The sequence below is a fragment of the Strigops habroptila genome, chromosome 5 (assembly GCF_004027225.2).
Source record: "Strigops habroptila isolate Jane chromosome 5, bStrHab1.2.pri, whole genome shotgun sequence".
Taxonomy (NCBI): Eukaryota; Metazoa; Chordata; class Aves; order Psittaciformes; family Psittacidae; genus Strigops; species Strigops habroptila.
This window is the reverse complement of record NC_044281.2, coordinates 54,514,487-54,540,897: the sequence shown is the minus strand read 5'-3', so window position 1 is coordinate 54,540,897 and position 26,411 is coordinate 54,514,487. Positions and strand designations below refer to the sequence as shown.

The 26,411-nt window shown below is 39.3% G+C and overlaps 1 protein-coding gene across 2 annotated transcripts in view; it reads left to right on the top strand.

The window, feature by feature from the left end:
- SLC49A4 (solute carrier family 49 member 4) overlaps positions 1 to 26,411 on the top strand; it is a 72,464-nt gene that overhangs the window by 36,274 nt on the left and 9,779 nt on the right. Inside the window, exons 4-9 of one of the 2 annotated variants that reach the window (XR_003991427.1) lie at positions 1,816 to 1,945; positions 9,560 to 9,668; positions 10,285 to 10,352; positions 15,127 to 15,254; positions 18,122 to 18,349; positions 24,551 to 24,633. Coding sequence is in view for 1 of the 2 variants with exons in the window: in XM_030486107.1 (XP_030341967.1) it covers positions 1,816 to 1,945; positions 9,560 to 9,668; positions 10,285 to 10,352; positions 15,127 to 15,254; positions 24,551 to 24,733 (618 nt within the window). In the remaining variant the exon portion in view is untranslated. Of the gene's footprint in view, positions 1 to 1,815; positions 1,946 to 9,559; positions 9,669 to 10,284; positions 10,353 to 15,126; positions 15,255 to 18,121; positions 18,350 to 24,550; positions 24,734 to 26,411 lie in introns of those variants that run through there. The other variant, XM_030486107.1, reaches the window with a different exon arrangement.

The following is a 26,411-nucleotide window of genomic DNA, read 5'->3' as shown; positions in this document are numbered from 1 at the left end:
CCCAGATGGGCACCTGTTATATAAAATATTACTGTGACTTTAAAAAATTATCAATGTGGTTTGCGTTCTTTAGAAAAAGACCTGGCCTTTCCCCTTATGGCATTGCAGTATAATGAAGTTAAATGATAAGCAGATCGGACAAAGTTTATGGGTTTGTGTGGTCACATTCTTGATGGCTATACCTGTCTGCAGTCTATAATCTTCCTTTAGTAGGTGATTAAAGTGTGTGTATGCATGTATACATATGTATAACTATATGTAGACCTAGATGCAGGGGAAGGGGATAAACAGCTTTTGGCAAGCTTTGCTTTCCTGTCTAATATCATCCTGTAGTGACAAAGCGTCTCACCCCTTTCTTGGAACTGGGATGATCACTTATGGCCAGTTCTTTATTGACTGCTCATGGTCTCAAAAACAATGTACACAAAAATCGAAATTAATCTAGTTTCTGGAGAACAGAGGACATAGTGAGAAGGTCTAGTTTAAGTGTCAGTGACCCTCAGAACATGAAATTAGGCCATAGCAGAAAAAGAGATGCTGCATAATTCAAAATGAATCCTGTAGTATTTATTGGTGAAGAATGGCATTGTCACATTCCCTGTATGGCTTCAAAAGAAATTTAGTGTAGACTTGTTTTCCAGATACCAAATAGAAGCATTAATTTTCCTTCCCCATCTCCAGCTGATGCATTTAGACTCCAAGTGTATTTACTTTTAAGTTTCCTGAATTTATTTTCTTCTGTTTTAGCAGAAGAGCTGGCAAAGTGCCATGTTCATATTGATTTATTAAAAAAGAGAAGAAAAAAGAAAATTGCAATTGAGTATCCAGCTCTGCTGGAATGTATTTGTGGTGTCAGTGAACACTTCTTTGTTATAAGATCACAGGTTCTTTTAAGATAACACACTTGAGCTATACGTTTTTCTCTCCAGCAGCAAAGAATCTTGTTTTCAAAGGGGATAGGAGAAATATTGGGAACGAGGACTGTGGAGAACATGATACACATTGTAAAAAGGCCTGTAAAACAAATTAATTAGACTGACTGTAGGTAGAGTTGTTTTTCCTCAAGATGACTGATGACAGGGCTTGCTGAGTATTTTCTGCAAAGTGCTCAGCACTTTGCAAGTTCAGGTCCAAGCTTCTGCTATGAAATTTTTCAGAGATCTGGAATACCCGCTGCTGAACAAGAGAATCGCCTGCAAACAGCTGTATTCTTTCATTTTACTCCCTATTACCCATGCTCTATCTATTCGTGAGCGATGGCTGCTCCTATGCTTTTCTCTTAATAAATCTGTTGCTATATAATACTGTTTGTGTCCGAGATGCTGCCCTGCTTGACCTTTCATTTGCCATCATCATCCTGTGCACCAAGTAATTGTCATTTCACACCCTGGGGCTTCCCCAGTCCCATCTGTTTAAAGTCTCTAGCATGCTGGTACCTGCACTGCATAACTTCCATTGTGTGGAAACGTGGCCGGATCTTCATAATGCAGTTCTCTCTAAAGAGAAAAAGCAAAAAGAAAGCTTTTGCTTCACTGAATTCCCTGTGTGTGAGACTGGTTCTCGGCAGCTCCTGTCAGTTGAATGGACTGCCAATATTTCTCCATCTCACTGATTTCCCATCTCAATTTGAAATCTTGCTTGGGGAGGAAAAAAGAATTTCTCCTTCAAGTTACGGAGTTCTGTTGTCAGGAGCAGTAAAGCACTTGTGGTGGGATTTATGTATCAGAGGCTGGCTGATAACAATGCTGTACCAAAATAAGTCTTTAGATGCTAACAGCTGTTCTCAGTTTTGTTTTTCTTTGCCCTCTTGTTTAGAATTTGGAATGGTTTCCCTGATATTTTCGGCCGCGTTGGCTTACTTCCCCTCGCGCCCTCCATTCCCTCCCAGCGTGGCTGCAGCAAGTCAACGGCTCAGCTACAGGAGAAGTTTCTGCAGACTCTTAAGGTAGGTTCTCATTGGGTTTCTACTTCAAAGCAGATCAGCACCTAAATAAATAAAAACAAGTGTGCTTTAATCTCTCATTGAGCAAACAAGCTGGTTTATAGTGCTTTTAAACAAAATAAAATTATTAATGCTAAGACATAAAAGGATGGTAACTGCTAAAAAGCAGACATTAGATTTTAAATCACTGGCTATATCTCAAGCCTTCATGCCAGAGTTCTTCAGCATCAGCACTGCTTTAGTCATCCTGTTAGCACGGCTTTTCTCATGCAATGCTTCTGTTGTATCTGGTTATACAAGATTAACAGTGTGCATACTGCTAGGTGTGAGGTAATAGTTAACAACACTGGGCATAACTAATTGATAAGCTGCTTCTTCCGTGCTGATTATATTGGAATGATTTTGGGCTTTGCTTGTCATTCAGAGGAGTATTCAGCTGCTTTCATTCAGCTGTGGGAGCAATCAATGAACTTATCAATGAAGCTTATAGAAGGTGGAAGCAAGGACAGGCGGCCTGGGAAGAATATAGGAGCATTGCCCGAGAAGCTAGGGACCAGGTTAGGAAAGCTAAGGCCCAGCTAGAATTAAGTTTGGCAAGGGATGTAAAAGATAACAGGAAAGGATTCTATAGATACGTAGCAAATAAAAGACAGACTAGGGACAATGTAGGCCCTCTCCAGAAGCTATCAGGAGAACTGGCTACCATGGATTTGGAGAAGGCTGAGGTTCTTAATGACTTCTTTGCCTCAGTCTTCACCAGCAAATGCTCTGACCACACAACCCAAGTCTTGGAAAGCAAATGCAGGGACTGTGAGAACGAAGACCTTAGGCCCACTGTAGGAGAGGATCAGGTTCGAGACCGTCTTAAGAACCTGAACGTGCACAAGTCCATGGGACCTGATGAAATCCATCCACGGGTCCTGAAGGAGCTGGCGAATGAAGTTGCTAAGCCACTGTCCATCACATTCGAAAAATCCTGGCAGTCAGGTGAAGTTCCCGATGACTGGAAGAAGGGTTATATAACCCCCATTTTCAAGAAGGGGAAGGTGGAAGACCCGGGGAACTACAGACCAGTCAGTCTCACCTCTGTGCCTGGCAAAATCTTGGAACAGTTTCTCCTGGAAAGCATGCTAAGGCACATGAAAAACAACGAGGTGGTTGGTGGCAGCCAACATGGCTTCACTAAGGGGAAATCCTGCCTGACCAATTTGGTGGCCTTCTATGATGGAGCCACGGAACTGATGGACAGCGGCAGAGCAGTTGATGTCATCTACCTGGACTTGTGCAAAGCATTCGACACTGTCCCACATGACATCCTTGTCTCTAAATTGGAGAGACATCAATTTGATAGATGGACCACTCGGTGGATAAAAAACTGGCTCGATGGCCGCACGCAAAGAGTTGTTGTAAATGGCTCGATGTCCAGTTGGAAACCTGTAACGAGTGGTGTCCCTCAGGGATCGGTGTTGGGACCGGTCCTGTTCAACATCTTTGTCGGTGACATGGACAGTGGGATTGATGCGCCCTCAGCAAGTTTGCCGACGACACCAAGCTGTGTGGTGCGGTTGATACGCTGGAGGGAAGGGATGCCATCCAGAGGGACCTTGACACGCTTGTGAGGTGGGCCGATGCCAACCTTATGAAGTTTAACCAAGCCAAGTGCAAGGTCCTACACCTGGGTCGGGGCAACCCCAGGCACTGCTACAGGCTGGGCAGAGAAGAGATTCAGAGCAGCCCTGCAGAGAAGGACTTGGGGGTGTTGGTTGACGAGAAGCTTAACATGAGCCGGCAGTGTGCGCTTGCAGCCCAGAAAGCCAACCGCATCCTGGGCTGCATCAAAAGAAGCGTGACCAGCAGGTCGAAGGAGGTGATCCTGCCCCTCTACTCTGCTCTTGTGAGACCCCACTTGGAGTACTGTGTACAGTTCTGGTGTCCTCAACATAAAAAGGACATGGAGCTGTTGGAGCGAGTCCAGAGGAGGGCCACGAGGATGATAAGAGGGCTGGAGCACCTCCCGTATGAAGACAGGCTGAGAGAGTTGGGGCTGTTCAGCCTGGAGAAGAGAAGGCTGCGTGGTGACCTCATAGCAGCCTTCCAGTATCTGAAGGGGGTCTACAAAGATGCTGGGGAGGGACTCTTCCTTAGGGACTGTAGTGGTAGGACAAGGGGTAATGGGTTCAAACTTAAACAGGGGAAGTTTAGATTAGATATAAGGAAGAAGTTCTTTACAGTGAGGGTGGTGAAGCACTGGAATGGGTTGCCCAGGGAGGTTGTGGATGCTCCATCCCTGGCGGTGTTCAAGGCCAGGTTGGACAGAGCGTTGAGCCACGTGGTTTAGGGCAAGGTGTCCCTGCCCATGGCAGGGGGGTTGGAACTAGATGATCTTAAGGTCCTTTCCAACCCTTACGATTCTATGATTCTATTCTATGATTCTATCTGAAACCATTATATGATCTTTTAAATCTCATTACTTGTATGTTAAAATATGAAGTGGGAATTGGAGAAGTCTATCTAGATGTGTTTCTGAACAGGTCAAAGGTGAGTTAGTTTCCTTGAAATTTTGTTTGTTTGTATTTTAAAAAAAATTGTAAAGAAAGTGACATCTCGAGCTTTGCAACTTCTCCCACTGGGGCTTTTGGTAAGACACAGTCGCACTCCACCCCAGTGTTTGTATAATGTCTTGTGTAATGGGAATCTGATCTCAGATGAACAAGTAAAGCAACTGTAATATTAATGCTGAATAATTGTGAAGGCCTGTGCCCTGTACATGATACTGCACAGACGAATTTCCTGGGGCATATTCCTATGGTGCAGAATATGGCTGACTTCACTGGGGAACTTCAAACTCTTGCTGTAATTGTTTCTTGGGTGATGTAGTTCTAGGAGCTGAGTCTGTGTACAAAGGGCTGCTTGAAACTTAATAAGTGTGGAGCTTTAGGCATTTAGCTATCACAGACCTATTGTGGCTGTACTTTCTAAAACTGTATTTAGAGCCAGCAAAACCATCTAATTCCTTCTTGTAATTTTTATTTTCCTTTTGTTTTTTTGGAGGCTTTTATTTCAGTTGGGGGGAGTAAATAGTTGATAAGATGCTTAATCCCGTGTGTTCATCCTTGAACAGGCTGGCAGTTGGGAGGAGGTGTGAGTACAGCTGGCTGGTTAGTCTGCAAAGTGACCTACTCAGGATATTAAGAAATTGCGATTCCCATAAGGACACTTAGCACACACGGTAATGCTGTTATGCACCCAAGATAGTGTGTGGTGAGACCCTGCCTGAGGGTTGTGTTGTAAAAATGTTGCTGTTGAACAGAAATCCAAACAGCAACTGACTCTGAAGGTGAAATATAAAATTTCTGTTGACAGTACTCCATTTGGGAGCTTTATAACCATTAGATTCCGTGTTCAAAGTGTTGTAAACAGTGGACCTGAGATACTGGTAAGGTCAGGAGGTAAACAGCAAAGCTAGCTTACTATTCGCAATCGATGAACCTTAAGAAAACAAACTGGATGCTTGAATAATGAGCATAGTTTATAGTGTCTCCAAGAACCAAGAAGGTTTTTAAAGTGCGGCCAGGTAGATCATTATATCTCTCTTCCTTCTGGTCTTTATGCATTCTTCCATGCTACCTCTTATCAAAGGCGCTTCTTCATTCCTCTGTACATGAAACAGTCAACAGTTCATCATTAAACCCACTTATCTTGGGGAACCTTTCAGCAGCAATCCATCAAGCAAGCGGGGTTTTATAAAAGAAAATGATATCTGCTGTGCTTCAAGAGAAATCCATCATCTGATTCGTTAAGATTTTAAGCTCTGTTGCCTGCCTAATCTAGGCTTCGTAATTCTTGGCACAGAGAGCCTTTCTTTTGACTTAATGGTGTAGACTGAAGCTAGTCAGCTGATGAGTACCAGGAAATCATGATTTCCCCTTATTGAAGACTTACCCTCTGGTATAAAACTGTGTGTAAAGCATTAAAAGTGTGTGTGAGCTAGTGGGCTGACCCAACTGTGCACCAAAAACCACTCCTGAGAATTGAGATGTTCATAATTTTCCTCTTATCTTCCCCCTAGGCTGCAGTTTTATTACTTCAAAATAAAGCTGTGTAGCATAACTTTACCATTGAAGTCATTGACCTTTTTCATTGAATGCTGAAGGGATCCATCACATCATTGCAACTCCCATATTCCTTCATGCCTTCAGGTCCTTAAGCAGTCATCTTCATGAGCTGCTTTTTGCAGAGTTGTATTTATACATATCTTCTTAGGGTGAACCATCCCTTGTAGGCCATTTTTGGGGGACTTGCTTAGAAACTTGGTGGTTCTTCTTGATTTGGAGGATTCCCGCTTCTGACAGATTATAATGATTAGCTGATCTCTGGTTATCTCCTGATACCAACTCTCTCAGCCTGCAGTGGGAGTCAACAGATTAGTCATGGTTTGGGAGCTAGGCCTAAATGTTTTAACAGTCTATCACACACTGTGACAAGCGTAGCTTGAATTTCCATTAGAAAAAGTACAGTGCCCTTTCTCAGTTTCTTGGCTGAAGCAAATAAGACTTCTCCCCTCCCCCCCCATTCAGAATATGACACAAATTTCCATGGAGAAAACTTAATACAAGTAAGTAGTTGACAAGTCTTAAAATCTGCATCAAGTAAACATGTAGTGATTTTTGCTTTGAAGTAATTAGATGTTTTTAGCCAGTTACGTGCCTTTTATATTTTAAAGGGACTGCGTAGGCAATTTTGAAATTTCATAACAGAGTTCTTGTGCATCATTATTTCCTTAATGAAACTTTCATATGACATCACCATACAGTGATGGAAGCTGCTCCGAGTGTGCCTGATGTTAATAGGCACTGTCAAAGTTATTCTGAAAATGGTGACCGACTTTGATGGGGCTCCCCCCAGACCAGCCTGTTGCACAGATTCTAGTGGTGTTAAGTAGGTTTCTGAAAAAACACCAAAATAAAAAGCCAATTCGTATTTCCAGCAGAATGGTTTAACAAAGAGAGGCTAACTGTCATAAGGGCTGATACGATGGAAAACAGCGTGGGTTCACCAACTGATGGTGTGACAGACAGCATCTTTTTCTGCTTTCAGTGGAGCAATTACAAAATTGCAAAACAAATACAAGTGACTGGCACCATGAATAGCAGAACTGCTACTTAAGATGTATGTTTCAAATAGCTTTAGCACTTACTGTAGCCAGCACTTAGCTATTGCTGGACAAGGGGGACAAAATGACATCTAGTGATTGGTGCCGCTTTGTCACTGCCATGCACCCTTTCTCCTGATCAGCTTCCGTATTCTGGAAACAAGGCAGAGTGCAGCCTCTGTCACTGGAGGATGTCATGATGCAGAGCTGGTTTTCTAGTGTTGGTACCGAGGGATTGGACATGGCACAGAGCAGCTATCCCACGTGCCAGTCTGTCTTGTTGCTTGAGTTACAGAAGACAGATACGCCACTGGAGATCTTGGTCAAGTAACTTAGAAAGTACTCACCCCCTCAAAAGTAGCTCTTTAAAGAAGATGAGTTCAGGTGGCCAAAGATTTTGAATACGGAGTAAGTATTATTTTGGAAGAGTGAATTCAGACTTGTTACTTCTTTGCAATCTATGACATGGCTATATAATGTTCATGCTGAATGGGCACTTTCCCTTCTATTTTATTCTACAGATGTTGAATTAGCTTTTACATGGATAGTATTAAATAGCATCAGAAACCTGCTTTAAGAGATTCCAAATGATACAAGATAGACTACAATAAGAGTATGGTGTTCTTAAGAGAGAGAAAAAAGTCGTCAGGAAGACAGTAAACGCTTTAGCATTAAGAGAAATGCAAGCAATGTGTAGAAAAGCTGAAAGCTTGGGAGTTGTTTTTCTTTGCATTAAATAAATCTGACACAAATGATATTGAGAGAGGAGGATATGTTCATGTGATAGAAATGTGTTATTCAAAAGGGAATGTGTGAAAAAGAACAGTGAAAAAAAAATGCTGGCTGGTGTGCTGTGCATGGATCTTTTAGGGGAGTAAAACCACGTAAGCTGCAAGCCTCTGAATGTTTTGGAGAATCTTTGAAGCTCTTTCTCTCCCTCTTGGCTTTCATAACTGTGTGCTATCAAATTGCTGCTGCATGCCAAGGACCTGGTGCTGATCAAGATCAATTTTATGTAAACTGTTTGTGAAATGGGGGAAGCACATTTTGTGGTTACACAGGTAGCCTATGGGATAACCTTGGAATCACCGTAAAATCTCTTCACTTCAAAATATCACTGTCACAGAGTTCAAAATATATTTTCTGGTTTTATTCCCAAATAAAAAGATTTTTTGAGGAAAAGTTGGATGTCTCAGCAAAGATTTCACATTTGCTTTTGGTTATGGTGGGTGGGAGAAATTGATGGTGGTATTTGTCTGCCAACTCCTGTTTACCTATGTAAAATGATCATAGAATCAACTAGGTTTGAAAAGACCTTTAAGATCATCAAGTCCAACCATTACCCCAGGACTGCCAAGACCACGACTAAACCATGTCTCTGAAGGCCTCATCTACATGGTTTTTGAACACTTCCAGGGACAGTGATTCCACCACTTCCCTGAGCAGCCTGTTACCCGATTACCCTCTCTGTGAAGAAATTTTTCCCAATATCCAGTCTAAACCTCCCTTGGCGCAGCTTGAGGCCGTTACCTCTTCTGCTATCACTTGTTACGTGGGAGAAGAGACTCACTACATCCTCCTTTCTGTAGCTGTAGAGAGTGGTAAGGTTCCCCCTGAGCCTTCACTTCTCCAGACTAAACAACCCCAGTACCTTCAGCTGTTCCTCATGAGACTTGCGCTCTAGACCCTTCACCAGCTCTGTTGCCCTTTTCTGGACCCGCTCCAGCACCTCAATGTCTCTCTTGTAGTGAGGGACCCAGAACTGAACACAGTAGTCAAGGTGTGGCCTCGCCAGTGCCGAGTAAGTGATGACACAGCTTTGACTGCTTCATCTTCCACTGAATACTAAAGGCTGAATAATTTTAATTGGGAGGAAAAAGCAAACACGTTGACTATTTAGAGCAGAGTATTATACTTGTCTGGTTTTTGACAGTTCAAACTGTCAAATTTTTCCACTCTTGCAACTGCACCCATCTTGTTTCCAGAGCTTTGCCTGCCTTTCACCAAAATAAAGAGAATTAAAACAGATTAAAAAGAAGAAAAAGCACAGCTCAAAAAACATGAATCTCTGATTTTATTCTTGAAGTGTGTTTTTTGTCATTTAAATTAGTACTTATTATCCTAACATACACTTAGGCTGAGTAGGTTGCCCATGCCAGTGCATGGAAGAATTGGCTGTGGAAATGAGAAATACATGAGACCAGCATGTTACAAAAATCTTTGAACTATATGGAGAGACTGACATTTTTTATTGTCAGTATTAAGGCAGTAACATCTCAGCCACTGGAATTTCTGTGACATGGCCAGATACCTTTCTTGATTTTCGTGGCTCACTCCTCCTTCAGACCTCTGCTATTTTTTGTGATGGGCAGAATATAGATTCTAGGGTGTCATTTACTCTAGCAGCTCATCGTGGTGAAATTTCTAATATAAGCTGCAGCTAATTGCATGTTTTGTTTTCACAGCAATTTCCGATTCTTGATGATTGCTTTAGCCTATGCTATACCACTGGGTGTTTTCTCTGGCTGGTCTGGTGTTCTGGATTTGATATTAACGCCAGTTCACGTAAGCCAAGTAAGTATCTCCTAAGTGATACTCAGGAGCTGTTTTGTAAGTAAGTGGCATGTTTTTTTTTTTGCACTAGCATACAATTTTATCAGGTTCTTAAGTTTGGACCACTTTCCTCCTGAAATGTTAAACAAAATAAACTGTAGCTTTGGCATCCCAAAGTGTCATGATTCTCCCTGCTGACTCTACCAGCAGAGGGTATTTTCAGAATCATACAAACCTTTGGACAAGAAGGAAGAGGCAGGTAAACAAACAGGAGTATTGTTGGCTGCTGCACCTTTAGTAGAAGAAAATAACGTTTACCAGGTAGAAAAGATGAAGTGGGGAGAAGAGGATTTCTAAGCTTTTGATAGAGTATTATAAAAGTCCAGAAGTCATTACTCAGATTCTGTGAAGAGAGGTCACATTTCAAGCATAGGCTACTTAGTCATACTTTCTTTTAGTGAATTTATTTCCTTTTGAATATGCTAGAAAAAGTCTACTCAGATTGTGGTTGGGGAATGTTGTTAGCAATTTGCAGCTTCTCACACCATTTGTTTTGAAAGTAACATTTTATTATCTTATTTTCTTAGCTTTAACACATTTCTCTCTTTGTTTTGGTTTGCTTTTTTTTTCCTGTCAGGTAGATGCAGGCTGGATTGGATTTTGGTCTATAGTTGGAGGCTGTGTTGTTGGCATAGCCATGGCAAGGTAGGAATAATTACAGGTCCTTCTCCATTTCTTCAATTGCGATTGTCATTTAGCTTATCCTCTTAATAACATAACTTGTTCTCTGTCGTCTTCTGGAGGCTTGACATGCAAAATGCATTCTGGGGTTATGATGTTTTTCTTCTAGAGCAATAATTTGAATGTTCCATGTTAGTGGTTGCTGGGGGTTGAGAAGTCCACATACGTATACCTCAAAAAGTCATACTATTACTGCTGATAAGTGCTTCCTCTGTGTTCCTTTTAAACATAGTTCTTGTGAATTTAGTTGCCTGGTGTGACGGAGAACCCATTGTAGCACATTTGGAAACCGTTAGAGAAATGAGCATCAACATCCTTCCAGCAACACTTTGGGGCATATTGATTTCTAAAGGGGTATTGGGAATGTAGCACAGGCAGCCTACCCAAAATAACAGTACATTCCTCCACAGAGAAATTAGTCTGGGCCCGTTTCGGCCAGGTTGCTGGATTCCTGTATGGCCTAAAAATTCTTTCAGGGGGTACTTAAGCAGTGAGTTTATAAAGCTGATTAATACCAATCGCATGTTCCCCTTGCATCGGGATAGCTAAGCATTATCCTGGCTTCTCTATGTCCACTCTTCAGACTCCAGCTCTGCAATGAGTTTAACACAAGTGCAGAGTCGGTCATCACTGCAGTCATTGTGAGTCTGTGGACCAAGAGAGGCATCTTTTAGGACTGAAATTGAAGCGCGCTCTCGTTTGTTTGGTTTTTTGTGGGGTTTTTTTCCCACTTGCTGTTCATCATCAGAGTACACAACACACAAAGAAATGCGAGGTTTCTCATCTGACATTTTGCAGGCTGCCTAGCAACTGTCATGGAGGGAGAGGAAAAAGCTCCTGACGAAAGGAAAAGAACCAAGCACTTCCCTCCCATCTGCTCCAGATGCAGGCCAAAGGACTTAATCTGTTGAAACAAAGTTCATACTGTGATTTCCTCTATAAGAGTCGCTTTTGAGTAGCTATGCTCAGGTACGAGGTTTTCTCTCTAAGAGAAGTTGATACTTAAAACCAACTGCTGTAAATGGCACAGATGCCATAGCAGGTTACATGCTGAAGCAAGTAGCTGGCCAGTTTAATCTTTTCCGTTATGAGTTAATCTCTAGGATATTTACAACATTTCAATAGTAGAGGGGCACCCTTAGCAGCTCACTTAACTTTGTTAGGAGAGAATCTGCTGACTCAATGCCAACATGCGAATCTCAGTCTTCATGGTAGATTAATTTATTTAATATATTGCCTGGGTTAAGTTTCAGGAAATGCTGACAGTCTCTTTTAACTGCTTCAAAACTGATTTCAAATCTTTTTGAATTCCAGTATTTTGTAGCATTCAGAGCTTTACTTTTAAGCAAATTAAAAAAATACCAATAGCCTGTCTCCAAATATGTCTTTCTAACTCGGGTGATACACGGTTCAAATGGGAAGGTTTGCATACAGAAAGGGAGGGAGGAGGTGATTTGTCATTCATGATGGATAACTCTCCTTCCTAGGCTTATTCAGCATTTATCTGTGTAGGCTTGAATCAATGACGAGTCTGACTGTAATCTGCTGAAAGTTGTAATTAGGAAAATTAAGTAATGATTCTTGTCAAGGCTGACAAGTTGATGTATTTCAGTGTCGGAACTGTGATTTGCCAAGCAAGCAGCTCTCTCCCTTAACCACCTCTCAAGAAGGTGTTGCTTTTGGTTTGGTTTTTTTTTCCCCTTTTTTTCCTGCTAATTTATCAAAAGCAAAAATGGTGCAGTTTAGGAATTTGCTCCTTCCATTTTTGTCAGTGCAGATTCTACCATTTAGAGCTGTAACAACCTGAGCTTTGCCCTGGAGTATTGGGTCCTGCGCATCACAGTAGGTGTTAAATCATCTATTTTTGAAGTAATGCCCAGTTTGAAATTTGTTTATCTCATTTTCAGAATGGTGCAAGTTTTCCTCAGCACAATACATAAATCCTCCTGCTCCCCACCCACTGCTGTCCCAATCACTGAGAACTTAGATATGTTTAGTTAATTTGTGTGATGCATTTTTATAATTGAAAAGCCTGGGCTATTTTCAGCAGCTGGCGGGTGCTGTACCCTTTGCTGGCAGCTTTCAAATGATACTGGTTTGAAGAAAAGCAGTGTCAAAGAGTGACATTCATGTCCTTGCATGGAAACATAAAATCTATTCCTTTTTCTCAGATTTTTTTTTTTTTTTTTTTTTTGCCACATTTTCTAATGTTCGTAGGTATTTCTGAGGTTTTGTCCTACATGGCTCAGTTTTTCGTCCTGTTTTAACTTGCAGTGTAGTCAAAATGCTGAATTGTGTTAATTCCCTTAGCAACAGAGAGGCTTGTCATCATCACAGGTTTGTGATTTTAACTGTACTACCCAGCCTAGGGCTGGATTTGCTGGTTTGCAGGAGACTGTTACCACCAGTAGGCTCAGAGGTCTGTGTGGGGGTAAGTGTACACCTTCTCTCCTGGTGTGCCTACTTTTTTAGCAGCTGCAGATGTCCCCTTACGTTCTAGATAATGAAGAAGGATTTAAACAGAACAGTGGGGTTGGAAAGAAGATATGGGGACAGAGGATAAAAATAATTTCTCTCACTTTTTGATTGAAACAAAGTATTCTGAAGAGTTACTAGATTTACAGTCATCTTTATTGTCCTGTAACCAGATAAGAAGCAGAAGTCCCTCAATTTCCAAGCTTAGGCTAGTCTGCTATGTCATTTTTTTCCTATTATTTCAGTTACTGGCTGAATTCAGTAGCTTCATAAACCGTTAAGTTTGTATTTGACCCTTCTGGAGTCCTGTGTATCTGAGAGCTCCTTGGAGCACACTGCTACCACTGATAGCCAAAACAGGTTCTTTGTGTCAAAAAGAGTTGCAGCTACTCAGTAGAGTACTTGCTCTTAGTACTTGTTCAATTTAACTATTTTGAGTGGTTTAGTTGCATATCATCGTCCCATCCCCACATATCCCTGGTGGTAGGATGGAGATAGAGGACCCCCTAGAGATCCCTTTCAGACCTGTTGTATGTAAACATCCTTCCCTGGAGGCTTATATTTCTCACACTGTGTTTCATTAGATGGGATGTACGTAGCTGCTCTTTCCTGTAAGGAGAGGGAATAGTGATGTTGTCTGCAGGCAGGCAAAGCGGGGAGTCTCTGTGGAGAAAGCCGAAAATTTGCACTTTAGATGCTGCTTTGACTCTTTTAAAATAGCTGATTCTGACCCCAGTGATCCTAAAGAATAATTAAAGAAATTGTCAAACTACTGAGAAGAGGTGATCCTGATTGCTGGATTTGGATTGTCAGAAAAGAACAACAGTAGCAGCTGACCTCTGACTATTGCAGATTAATGCATAAGCTACTTGAACGCTGCAGTCATAAACTTTTAGGATGATGTGCAGCATTGATCTTCTGCTACTGCTTATTCAATTACTCGCTGCTGAATTCAGTGTGGAATTAAAGCACCAGGAGAATCGAAATAAGAGGAAAGAAGTAGGTTTTTTGGATATTGTTTTCTATTTTGATTGCAGTACTTGTACATCTCTTATGGTATATGTGGCACTAAAGTTCCTAGTTCTCAAAATGTCAGCAGCATTATCTCTTTTATCAAGTGAGCCATAAGGTATCTCCCTGTAAAGTGATCTTTGTCAGGGCAAAGGTGGCAGTTAGCTAACAGATCGACAGATTTCATCATGGACCAACCTAGGTGGATTATGCTGCCATTAGCCTAATCAAGGTAGGAGGCTATGACGGCAGAAGATACTCTTTAGACATGCATTCCTAACCTGTCCAGCCCAAAATCACATCTGAGCAGGAGATTACAGAAAATTACTAGTGGATAAATGACATTGCCTTTTCTAAGAATACATCTTTTTTAGTAGCTATGTGGTAATTCCTTTTGAAAAGAGCAGTTGCGCTGATAATTAAGCTATAGGAGCGCTGCTCAAATGCATTCTGTCTCCTTGAAAGAAAGAGGAAAAAAGATGATAAAAGCAATTGTCCTATCAGGTGGTATAAAGGTTGTATTTTCCTCTGTATAACAGCCAGATTGCCCAAGGACTTGTGGGGCTGTCCTCCCCCCAGACTGTCAGTGGGGAATGTGTAGGAGTGGAGTGGCACCAAACTCCAGGTTTCTGGAACATTTCAACCCAAAACAGCCACCAGCAGAGTGACCGCTGCGTGGAGTTCCTGTTTTGGCTAAGCCACCAAGAGCTTCATTGCCAATGCATCCATGGGTTCAGAAGCTGTTCCTTGTCATCTTCATTCTAGGGATTCTGGTATTTGGAGTTCTGTCATTTCCCACAGGAATGAATCTTGATGCTTAACTATTTCTTGAATGAAATACAGCAGCCTCCTGATATGCTAATTGAGCAGTGTGTCTGCCAAGGGAGACTGGCAAACGCTGACAAAACAGCGATGTAAGTAGTGGTGTGATGTTGTGTCCAACAAATGTAGAAGAAAAAAAAACCCTTCCAGTACACCAAGTGTTTTCAGTTGATGCCTCTAGAATTGTTCTGGTTTGGTTGTTACTCTGTGACAGCTAAAAAATCCAAGGCTCTTCAGCTTGACAGCTAGAAATATTACTATTCTATAAAAATGCCTTTTTTCTATTTCTGAAAATGAGAAATTGATCTTAAATTGTTTTTATAATCTCCAAAATATTTAATGAGAATATGGTGGATTAATTGTTAAGCATCACATTTAAATATTATGAAAATCAGCATTTGTCCTGGTCTGATTTGTGCTTTTATTTTAGATTTGCAGATTTTATCAGGGGCATGCTGAAGTTTATACTGCTGCTGCTTTTATCTGGAGCAACATTAGCATCAACCTGGTTCACTCTCACCTGTCTAACTAGTGTCACTCATCTGCCTTTAACCACAGGTATTGACAATTATTTTAATTCCTATTATGATAATTAGTGTATCAGGCAAATATGTGCAGTCTTACATCAACTTTGTTATAACTTGCTTTGGTATCTTTAGTTATACAGTAGTTTTACCAAGACTACTGAATCTGAAGGATCTTTACCAGCTTTGAATAACTTCAACAAAAAAGATTAAAAAATAACAAGACCCAATAATAAAACCCCAGAATTTACATTTAAAATTGATTTTTGGGACTGAGTGTTTTTCTGATTTGACTGGTTTGGAATAACAGAGGTGAGAAATAAACCAAGAAAAATCAGATGAATGCAAGTAGTGCTGTGTGTAAGAAACAGTGACATGTCTGGGAATTTAAAGTTTTGAAACTTACATTAATTATTGGAAGCACGTAATGCAGTTCAAACCAAGGTGACCCATAGTATTTTCAGCCATCTAAATCTATCCCTGCGCTGTGCTGTCCTCCCTTTTGCACCTGCATGAAGGTTCAGGGAACTCTTCCAGCCCAAAATTAACTCAGCTTGTGCCTCAAATAGATGGGGAAAAAAGCTGTTGGCAGGGGTGGGGGAAAAGCTCAGAGGTCTACACAAGCTGCCAGTGATCTGTACCCTTAGTTGAAAACTGGCACTGTTTAGTTCTTAAAAATCTGTCCTTCACCTCACTATCTGCACCTAAGGACTCATCCCCTGTGATTCCAAAACCTTCAACAGAGTAATGCATTACAGTAAAACTAAGCCATCGAGATTTTTAAAAATTATATATTAAAGAATTCCGTAAGTCCATTTTAAATGAAGTGCCATCTTTGTTTATAGCAAGTTTATGCATTATAGGGGAAATGAAATTTTTTTCCCCCATTTTAAATAAAGAGTTTGGTGTGGACGTAGTATATAAAATACTGTTTTTCTCAAATTAACTTTGCATTTCAGTAAGTGTCCTTGGTGCATCGCATATGTCACAACTAAAAACTAAAGTGGGTACAGCAAATTGAAATACATGATCAAGTCAGAATAAACACCATCTGGATGGATAGGTCAAATTTGTGATTTATCTTGAAATTTCAACTTAAAAAAACCAAACCAAACGACACAAAACCAAAAATGTAATTTAATCGATAAACAAATCAAATTTCATGGTGGCTATTGTCATACCAAATGGCTACACTTTTCCATCAAATCTAAAATAAATGCAATAAAAGCTTATTTCTTGTGCTTGCCTGCTTCATCACTGCAAGCCTGCAGTAATGTGAATTTTTACAATAACTCTATCCTATGAATTGATGCAACAAGCCAAACACAAAAATGTCCCTTCGAGTCTATGCATAAGAATGAAGCGGAAAGGTTTCAAGAGGTGAAAGTCATTACGTGTGTACTCACCAATGATCCAAAACAAAAACTGATGGAGCTCTGCCTCTGATTTTATTTTTTTGTAAAGAACTCAGCATGAAATGCAGGTTCTAGAAGAATTCTTATATGTTTATAGCATGTAGGTGCATTATGGTGGGAAAGGTGATCCATTGTCAGGTTATAAAAGTATGTAGGGTATTTGGGGTTTGATCTAAAGTATCCTAAGCTAGCATCCCTTGATAAAATTCCAGGGATTGGGTTGTTCTTTTCATGCAGTTATAATTTCTTTTAAAATGGATGGTTCCTTAGATTGAGTTGTAAATTACATTTTAGAGTTTTCTGTTTGTACTGTTCTTTTATGTCATTGTAAATGATAAACCCTTTTCTATAAAACTCAAGCTTGTTTTGAATAGAAGTGCCAGCAGTATGGTGCATTCCTCAAAAAAATGCAATCTAAAGCATCAGGGCCTAATGTGCAGCCACCAAATCAGATCTCTTTTTTCTTTTGTGGCATAACATTTAAACTTCACAGAAAGGTGGGCAGGGGTTCATATCAGCCTTTTCTCATTAAAGTTTGTATAAAATAGATGTAATGTGCCTATTCAATTTATATCCTTGTGCACAGAAAAGCAGTGGTGTATTTTTATGAAATATGCTGTTATGGATGAAAACACACAAGCTATTTAAGCTAATTTATAGGACTTCATGCTAGATTATTCCTCAATGTAATGATGCAATATGATGATGACCTCTGCTTCTCACAGTAATTGAGAGAAACGGTACATTTGAATTGATTTGGATGATCTTTTTTTTTCTTCTTCTTTTAATTAAAAGTTTGAGATGCAGATTATATCAGAATATAAATATAGGAGGTCAAATGCAGACCGTTGACAGCTGCTTGATCCACCATAGGTAGACCTTACCAGTGGTTTCCTCAGGTCCAAAAATAGTGTTTTCCTTTAGCATGTGGATATTGTGTGGCATACATGCTCATTCCCCTCTTCTGAAAACCCTCTGCCTGTCTCTCACCTGGTCTCCAGAGTAAGCACTCAGGTTGGTACATTTGCATGGAAGCAGGCTTTTGAAATTCTAAAAAGAAGAGGAAGTTTGGCCAATTATCCACCCTAAAGGGAAGGGAAGAAAATTTCTGTAAAGGTTTGTTTTTAAAATACGAACCAACCAACTCCCCTCTTTTAATCAGTATTCATTGTAGCAGTTGGAGTAATGTCTGGTTTAAATATTGGTGGAAGAATTGTATTTGAAAAAATAGTCACAGCAAAATGGTTTTTCCTGCACTTGTTTGTATAATATTCTCCTAATTCCTTGTAAATAGGCACGACATCATTTAAAGATATTTCCTACAAAATGTAATTACTTAAAATGGAGACCTTTAATGCAGATATTAAAAATCAATGACTGCTTTGTGTTTTCTTTCAATGATAGTTCAGCATTGTTTGTATTGTGTAATGTAATGCCTGCATTGCTCTGCATTATCATGATATCCTCCATTTTTCTCCTGCCACAGAGCAAGACAAGTTTTCTGTCATTTGCTGACTTCTTAATGTATCTCCGAAAGATTTTTTTAAAAAGTGTATTTGGAGTCGTGTATGAACTAGAACTGCCAGTGTGGGGGAAGAAAAGGAAAGGCGATAATGATATAGTACCATCATAGCTACCATATGAACTGTCTACCTCTCATCAGCTAATCACAGCTCTTAAAAACCTTTGATTCTGGAATCAGTTTATATTTTAAGTAAGCTTGAATTTTCTTTTAAGAAATCTCAATTTTAATGTATATTATTTGCATTTTTCAGCAAGTTTCAAAGACAATTTTATGTACACATGGAGCATTAAAATAGTTTTCTCCATTGAAATCCCAATGCAGCTGCTGATCTGTTTCTCTGTGCCAAGTTCATTGTTAGCTTGCTTTGTACTGAACTTCATTATGTGAATTTATGTACAATGGGATACTTTGACCCAGCATAATTGTGTAAGGCATTGTAATGCCAGTTTCAGATTCTTGCCACTTTGTATTGCTGGTAGTATCTCTGGATACAAATACTAGCATTTTCCAAAAATTGATATGCAACGCTAGCTGCTTGCAGCTCAGATTGAATGTTTTCAGCATAGCATATCACGAATATTCTAATATTTATGAGCACATTCAGCAGAATTTTGCTTTACAAAATCTTTCCTAGTGCTGCACGGCAGATACTCTGAATACAGTGGCAACTCCTTGAGTTGATGACTATATTTAGGTTAAGCAGCCTACCCTTTATTTTCAGGTTCAACAGATCGAACAGTATAAACATATCTGTCTCCCTGTCCTCGTCTAGAAAGCACAGTATTGAAAAAGAGAGATGTTAATTATTTAATACTGGTTGGTTTATTCTTTGAGTTTAATTTCTTTACTGTAAACAAGATATGGTTGATAAGTATAAGGCAGGAGGACCCAGAGGATATGACAGTAGCCTGAAAACATTTCTTTTTCTAGCTTCAGCACTAACATGCTTCTGGCTGTGGGCAAATCATTACCCCCGCTCCAGCTGTGCTTTTCCCACTCATAAGATGGGAATGACCTTTGTCTTCCTGAAGGCTTCTGTAAATCCACAGATAGAACTTAAAGAAGAACTAATTTAAAAGGTTCGTTTAAAAACCCGGTGTTAAATAGTGTACAGTGCTTGAAATTTGGGAGGAGCATTTCAGGGATGAAAATCAATAAATCTGGCCACAAATCCATCAATAGCAAGCCTCAAATATTGTATGATTTCCAGCCCCACTCTCCCAGCCCTTTTCTTTTTTTTTTTTTTTATTTTGATGCCCACTCAGTAATTTCTTCACTTCTTAGTTCTCCAAAGTGAATGCTCTTTACTTGGTTTCAGGTTCTTTTGTTTCTATAAACGAATTCCAGTAAAAGTCTTACCTTGAGGGAGTCACATTTTTCATGGAAAAACAGGGGGACTTCTTCCATGACTATTCTTACCATGGCCAGTAGCAAGAATTAAATTATAGGGAAGTTTAATTCCACTTTAAGACATTACAGAGTTTGGTGGGAACAAACTTTGTTTTGTTCAGATCATTTGTGGGCATACTGATGTCAACGAACATGCATCCACATGAGGCATTATCCTTCATTTTGGCATGGATACTGTTATAACAGTAATAAAAAAGTGCCCTAGATCTTTAAATTGTATGCTGCACCCAAGAGAACATACTCGGTTTTATTTACTTTCCTGTTTATCCATATGAAATTTGTGTGAGTCTTGGCACAGTCTGTGTGAGAACTGTTACGAAATGTACAGAGTTCAAGAGTTTCTGGCAGAGGACTTTGGAAGAAGATACTGTACCACCTGCTTGCAGTTGATACTGCTCTAGAGTATCTGCATTTCGTTTGTAAATTTATGTGCAAAATACTCTTTTTTTTTTTTTTTTTTAATAGAAATGGTAATATTTCCTATTATTTGTTAAAAATAATCCAAGATGTACGTGCCAATGGGTTGATAACTATTTACATCAGTGGAGGCCCTTCCATTAATTTCATTTGGATTTGGATCACACTCTGTAGTTATACATTTAGTGATGGTATAATTTAAGAGTAAGTTGGTAAACATGTTGCAGAACATCCTGGGCACGTCTGGGAGCTTATTTGGATGTCAGAGATACTTGAGACTCCTGCTGTGTTGCAAGCTCATCTGGGGACACCAAGTGCATGCCATCATTTAAATCACATCCGTTTGAATTCCCAATTTTTTTCCTTTTTTTTTATTTTTTTTTTCTTCCTGGTAGACAGCTTTTGCCACAGCTTGTGGCTGGGAGAAAAGAAAGTCTTTTTCTGGGATATGGGCACATATTTGCCAACTGGTAGCTGAAGACCTGCAGAGTATAAGAAGCCAGGAAGGAACCTTCCTTCTTACTGCTTTTTCTTCTTTTTGTGCTAAGCCACTGGTATGACCATCAGTCCCCAGCTGGTACCGTGCTTAATCTAACTAGTAACATCTCTATTGTTATTATTGAGGCACATTTCAATCCTTGCTTCCATCCATCCATACTAATAGTATGACATGCTTCCCCAGTGTATGCCTATCCAAGCTAGTTGTTTGTCCTTGTTAGGCTTTAGGACATAATGTTAGCTTCTTGGTAAATCATCTCTTTTTCTTTTTCTTTTTTCTTTTTCTCTCTTCTTCCTTTTTTTTTTTGTCAGTGCTTTCATATCCTTAGATTCATTTCCAATGACTGTCATCAAGATAGTCTTAATTGAAAAAACATTTGCTGTAACTTTAGCAGCTGTTCTTCTATGGTATAAAATCATGGTAATTGTTTGTGTTCATTCAATACAAGGCCGCTGTAATGAAAAGTAAATGGTCTCTGTTAATGGGTCATATTCTCCTTGCTACAGTATCTTGTTGCCCGTGAGCTTAAATATGAGATGTGCTATTTAGTGGGTGAAACAAAAGGCAAAAGCTACTTTGAACTCTTATTTGACTTTTTCCTGTAACTTATTTTTTCTGAAACTGCGTATCTTAACTTTGACTTTCTGTGTAGTTGACCAATTGGATTTGTGATTTAATTGCCAAGTTAATGGAATAAGCTTATTTGTATAGCACTCAGGAGGACCCTGGATGATTTACAGAAACATGAAATAAAAAATATTTTTCCATCACTATAATATATCCTCATTAAGGGAGGCTTACAGATGTGTACCTCTCCTTCACTTTCAGAGCTGCTTTTTTTGGTCTACCAGTTAAAAGCTGTCATTTCCACTAGATCTTAGAACCGAAATTAGCATCTACTGGACCCTGTATTCTGCATGTGCTTTTGCCTTGACATTTCAGCTTATTAATTCCAACTATGTGTGTGCATATATGTAGACTTTGTTTTATAAGTATTACCTGTCATCTCAGTTTTGGCGTGAACATGTGAGGCAGGTAATACTTTGGGGAGAACCAAAAGGTAATGCTAAAGCTGCTTTGATCATGGTAATATGGAAATGTGCCAGTGGGTGTATTTGCATGACTGAAGCAAGGTGGTGTGACAAGGAAGTGTAAGGTTGTAGTTTCTAAAGTACAGAGTTATTATGCTTGTTTCCTTATGGTCTAGTCATCTTAATACAGTTTAGTGAGTGATGAGCAATGATGTAATTCAACTAGCATATTTTAAACTAACAAATTTATTTTGAAGGCTTCTGTTTGTTTGATAGAAAATTTGGCACCTACTGAATTGACTATAATTTGAAATCTTGATCTTTTAAATGGCTGCCGATTTTAGATGCACATTTTTGCCTTTATCAGATGTGAATCTCAAGTTTCCAAAAATTACACGTCTAGAGTTTCTCTCTATTCAGAGGCACGTGATTCTCCTTTCACGGCTGTTGTTCTTCATGGAACAGATTTCAGTCTTCCAGCAGAGGTATTGCCTCTGGCACTCTCTGTATGCAGCTCCACTTTTGGTGGTGCTATTGTGGCTTTCAGCAGCTTCACAGCTATTTCCACAGTTTGAGTTTCTGATACAGAATTACAGGCGGCTACTACCTTCTTTTCTGTGGGGAAAGTTCTGAAAAAGTTCTCTAGAAGTTACAAGTAGTTACAGATGTAGATATAGTCAATTGAGTGTAACGAGGGACAGGTGTTCATTTGTCTTAAAAGATTCTTCTGTTTCATTTACATGTTGATTTCTCAAGCCAACACAGAAATTTCAAGTAGCTGAATATGTTCGCATTTGCTGTCTATACCTGATAGCAGTTAGAGGCAGAGTAATATGCAGTGGTTTTGGAAGTAAACAGGAGTTCAAAAGGAGGTTCATGAAATTTTAAGTACTGGTGAGGACTTGCAGCAAAAATCTCTGGATCTTGTAACTAGGGAATGAGTTCTTCAGTGTTAGCTAGAAGAGCCCATTAGGAAGAGCATTCTTATCATAGAACAGTTTTGGAAGGGTCTTTCAAAGCTCATCTAGTCCAACCCCCCTGCAATGAGCAGGGTCATGTCCAACTATATCAAGTTGTCCAGAACCACATCCAGCCTGGCCTTGAGTGTCTCCAGGGATGGTGCATCCACCACCTCTCTGGGTAACCTGTTCCAATATTTTACCACCCTTACAGTAAAGAATTTTTTCCTCATATCCAGCCAGAATCTCCCCTCTTTCAGTTTAAAGCCATTACCCCACGGCCTATTGCAACAGGCCCTGCTAAAAAGTCCTTTCCCATCTTTCTTATAGTTCCCTTTTAAGAACTGAAAGGCCTCCCTGGAGTCTTCTCTTCTTCGGGCTGAACAACCCCAACTCTATACTGCTTTGGGGTTGTTTTCCTTTGTCTCTGACAACTCTTGAACATACCTTGCATCATTTTCTTTGACTTGTTCTGCAGTTTATAATAAGAGAATTTGAGAGTTGGGAAACTATTTATTCCTTTTTTTTCTTCCTTCCTTTTTTTTTTTCCTTTTTTTTTTTTTTTTTTTTATTAACAATTCAGAACATTCTAGTATATTAAAAAAAAAAAAAGCAGGGGCCAGCTGTCCCTCCTGAAGTCATGCCATCTATATCATCTTTCTGGCTGGGACCACTGTCCTCTCTTTCCTGCCCAGGCAAATCCTCTGCAGAGAAAGAAATATGTCTTTGTGCCTTGGAAGCAAACCACATTAAACAGAGGATCTGATAGACAGTCCCTTCTGCTTTTTAATGCCTTTATCTCTTTTCCATGATTCTTCATATTTTAAGAAACATGGATTTTTTTAAATATTTTTTTAAGCTGGACGTTTCCTGCTTCCTGGCAGTTTCTCAGTTGAAAGCTTGGGCAGAGCTGTTTCACTTCTCCCCTTCCCAAGACAGAAGAACATAAATTAAGATGAAAATGCAGTTTCTATTTTATATAAAAATATATATCTAAATGAAAAAACCTGTCTAAGAATTTCGTACCATACTGCAGTGAAAAGATGCTATAAATAATTTTGCTATGACTTTGTAACACTTTTGTATCTGAAAAATTTTTCTTTACATTTCCTTGTCATTTTGGTGGTAACTTCAGAAATTATTCCAGACCTCTTTTTTTTTTGCCCAAGCCTTCTTATATTTTCCTTGTACTTTTTACTTGATCAGGAATCTCAGGTTGATGAGGTTGCAGGTCAGGAAATCGCTCCCTTCCCAAGATAGCACATTATTTAGATTTCTAAATAGGTACTACTATAGCATATTAAGCATCTATATTAAGGTATTAAGCTGTAAAGTACTTGGCAGTGTCAGAAACGGTACAACAAGTATCTGTGGCTACTGAAGAAATATCTGTATTCTTCTGTTGCTTTGTCCAAGAAAAACAATTTGTTATACAGTGGTGAATAATCTGCATTATCAAATATGTCCTGTTCCTGCCAGGTGCTGGGTGCCCTTCATTTCCTTTTGAAGCCAAAAGGGATTCAACATGTTGCAGCTCAGTCCGTGCTGAATACTAATGTCTTGATATCTGGTAGATCATTAGTATTTGTATGTAAAATGGAAGCAAAATTAGTTTTGACCTTTAGAGCTAAGTCAAAAGTTTAATCCATGTCCATTTCCAATTTGGTGCACTAATTGCTGCCTCTCCTAATTGTGTGGAGGACAATAGTTTGTGTTCATTTCAGAGGTAAATGAAAATGTAGGTGCTGCTTTGCATTCATAATTTTGTTGGATTTTTACTTACAAGCGAATTTCAAATCGCTGAATGTGTCTTCGTGGGTTCTGTTTAAAAAATAATAATAAAAAATAATGATAAAAGAAAAAATCAGAATTTCTGATACTACTTCCCCCCTGCCCAAATCAATGCACACATTCTGCCTAAAACTAAGTGGGATGTGATATGCTTTGTGATACACAGAAGATAAAAATGATTTTATGCATTTTTTGGTTTTTCAAGTATTAGTATTCTTGGCAGCTCTGAATAGGGGGAAAAAATGCCAGCATGCAATTAATAAGTCTTTTGTTTCCATTACAGCTACACTGTACACGTCCTGCATTTTGTTGGGTATATTCCTCAACAGCAGTGTACCAATATTCTTTGAGCTCTTCGTGGAGACAGTCTACCCTGTTCCAGAAGGAATAACCTGCGGAGTTGTCACCTTTTTGAGTAATGTGTTTATGGGAGTGCTTTTGTTTTTCCTCACATTTTACCATACAGGTAAGAAATATAAGCTACTTTGAAAATATAATTCTCAAAATATTAAGCCATAACCTTGTCAGTAAAGGGAGGGTTTTCATGTGCAATTTCTGTTAATCAAATGTTTGAATCCCTCTGTGTAACTGCAAGGGAGAAGAACTTTAATTGTTCTTTTCTATATGCATGCTAAAAAACCCCAAGTGGTTTAGTGCATGCTGCATATACTTACATTCTGCTTAGAATTTGGTGTAGCCAGAAATCACGAAGATACCATTATCAAGGTTTTTATGAAGGCCTGAGCAATGTGACCATTAATATCTTTGTATCTGTGGGTGTTTAAAACCACAATAAAGTGAATTCAATCACATTCTTCAGGGTATAACTGTACTGTCCAGGAGGGGCAGAGCAGAAATGCTCCATTTGTGGTCAGCTCCGTTCAGTGGGTTGGACTTGCCATTGCAGGGGAGAGAGCATCTCTTGACCACTACTCAAAGATGAAATATTCATTCCTTTAGATAATCATAGAATCATAGAATGATTAGGTTTGGAAAGGACCTTAAGATCATCTAGTTCCAGTGGCCTAATTGGGCACAACAGTGTTGTGCTTGGTATTTTCATCAATTTCTTCAGACTTTCTTATCTCTCAAGTGTTATTTGATTCCTGATGATTCATAATCGTAACTTTGAACTCGCTATTTAATAGACTACAATATATCTTGTTACGCTAAGCTGTAAAGTAAGAACCTATCTTGCCTTCAACAAGTGATCTTTATTAACGGTTTTCAAAGGTGCAGGGTTTTGATTTGTATTTTGTTGTTGTGGTAAATGTTTGCTTTATGATGCAAGATTCGTAAAGCAATACTTTATTTTTGCTTTGAAAGCATTAGAAATTGTGAGGTTTTATATATTATCGTGAGTGCATGTCCTTCTTAAGATGGTGTCTTTTATAACCAAGAGGAGACTGACAAATTTCAGAAGGAAATGTGCTTGGAATGTATGGGGGTTTAGGAGTGGTGGTGTTTTGGGGTTTTTTTGTTTGGTTTTTTTTGTTTTTGTTTGGGGTTTTTTTTGATACCGACATTGAACTGCATTATTGTAAAATCTGAATTCCATCCCTGCTAGCCCTGGATGGCGTGATATTTGGTCTTCACATTTTAAAGAATGCTTTTATGAATATTAATAATTGGTGTGAACTTTGTTCACATACACTGTTATTTCCAACATTTACACCTGAGCTGAAAAGATTACACAGAATATTCTGAGAATTTTTTCAGCATTTTTCAGAGTAACAATCCAGTGTTTGGAATTACTTGATAATTGAGGATGGGGATACAGTGTCTCCTGACTGAAGAATTATGATAAAGTGAACTTGTTCCCTCATAGATAGGGTATTTGGGGCCATCTTTTGTCTCTAGTATTTCTTTCCCTAGCAGGTATCTGTACATGCAGGTAAGGATAAACCTGAAATTAGTGTATCCATATACTTGGATTATTTTCCCCATTTCTTCAAAGGAAAAAAAGTTGTTTGCGCTTAGTAGAATCCATTCTCTGTGATGCAGTTAAGTACAAGAATGCATGTAGTCACCGGAGGAGATTGATGCCAGTGGGTGCTATTGGCTCATTTGAGAAGGAGGAAAAATCCTTTAGAAGGTACATAATGATCTTAAACACTGCCTTTCATTTGATTCAAATGCATTCT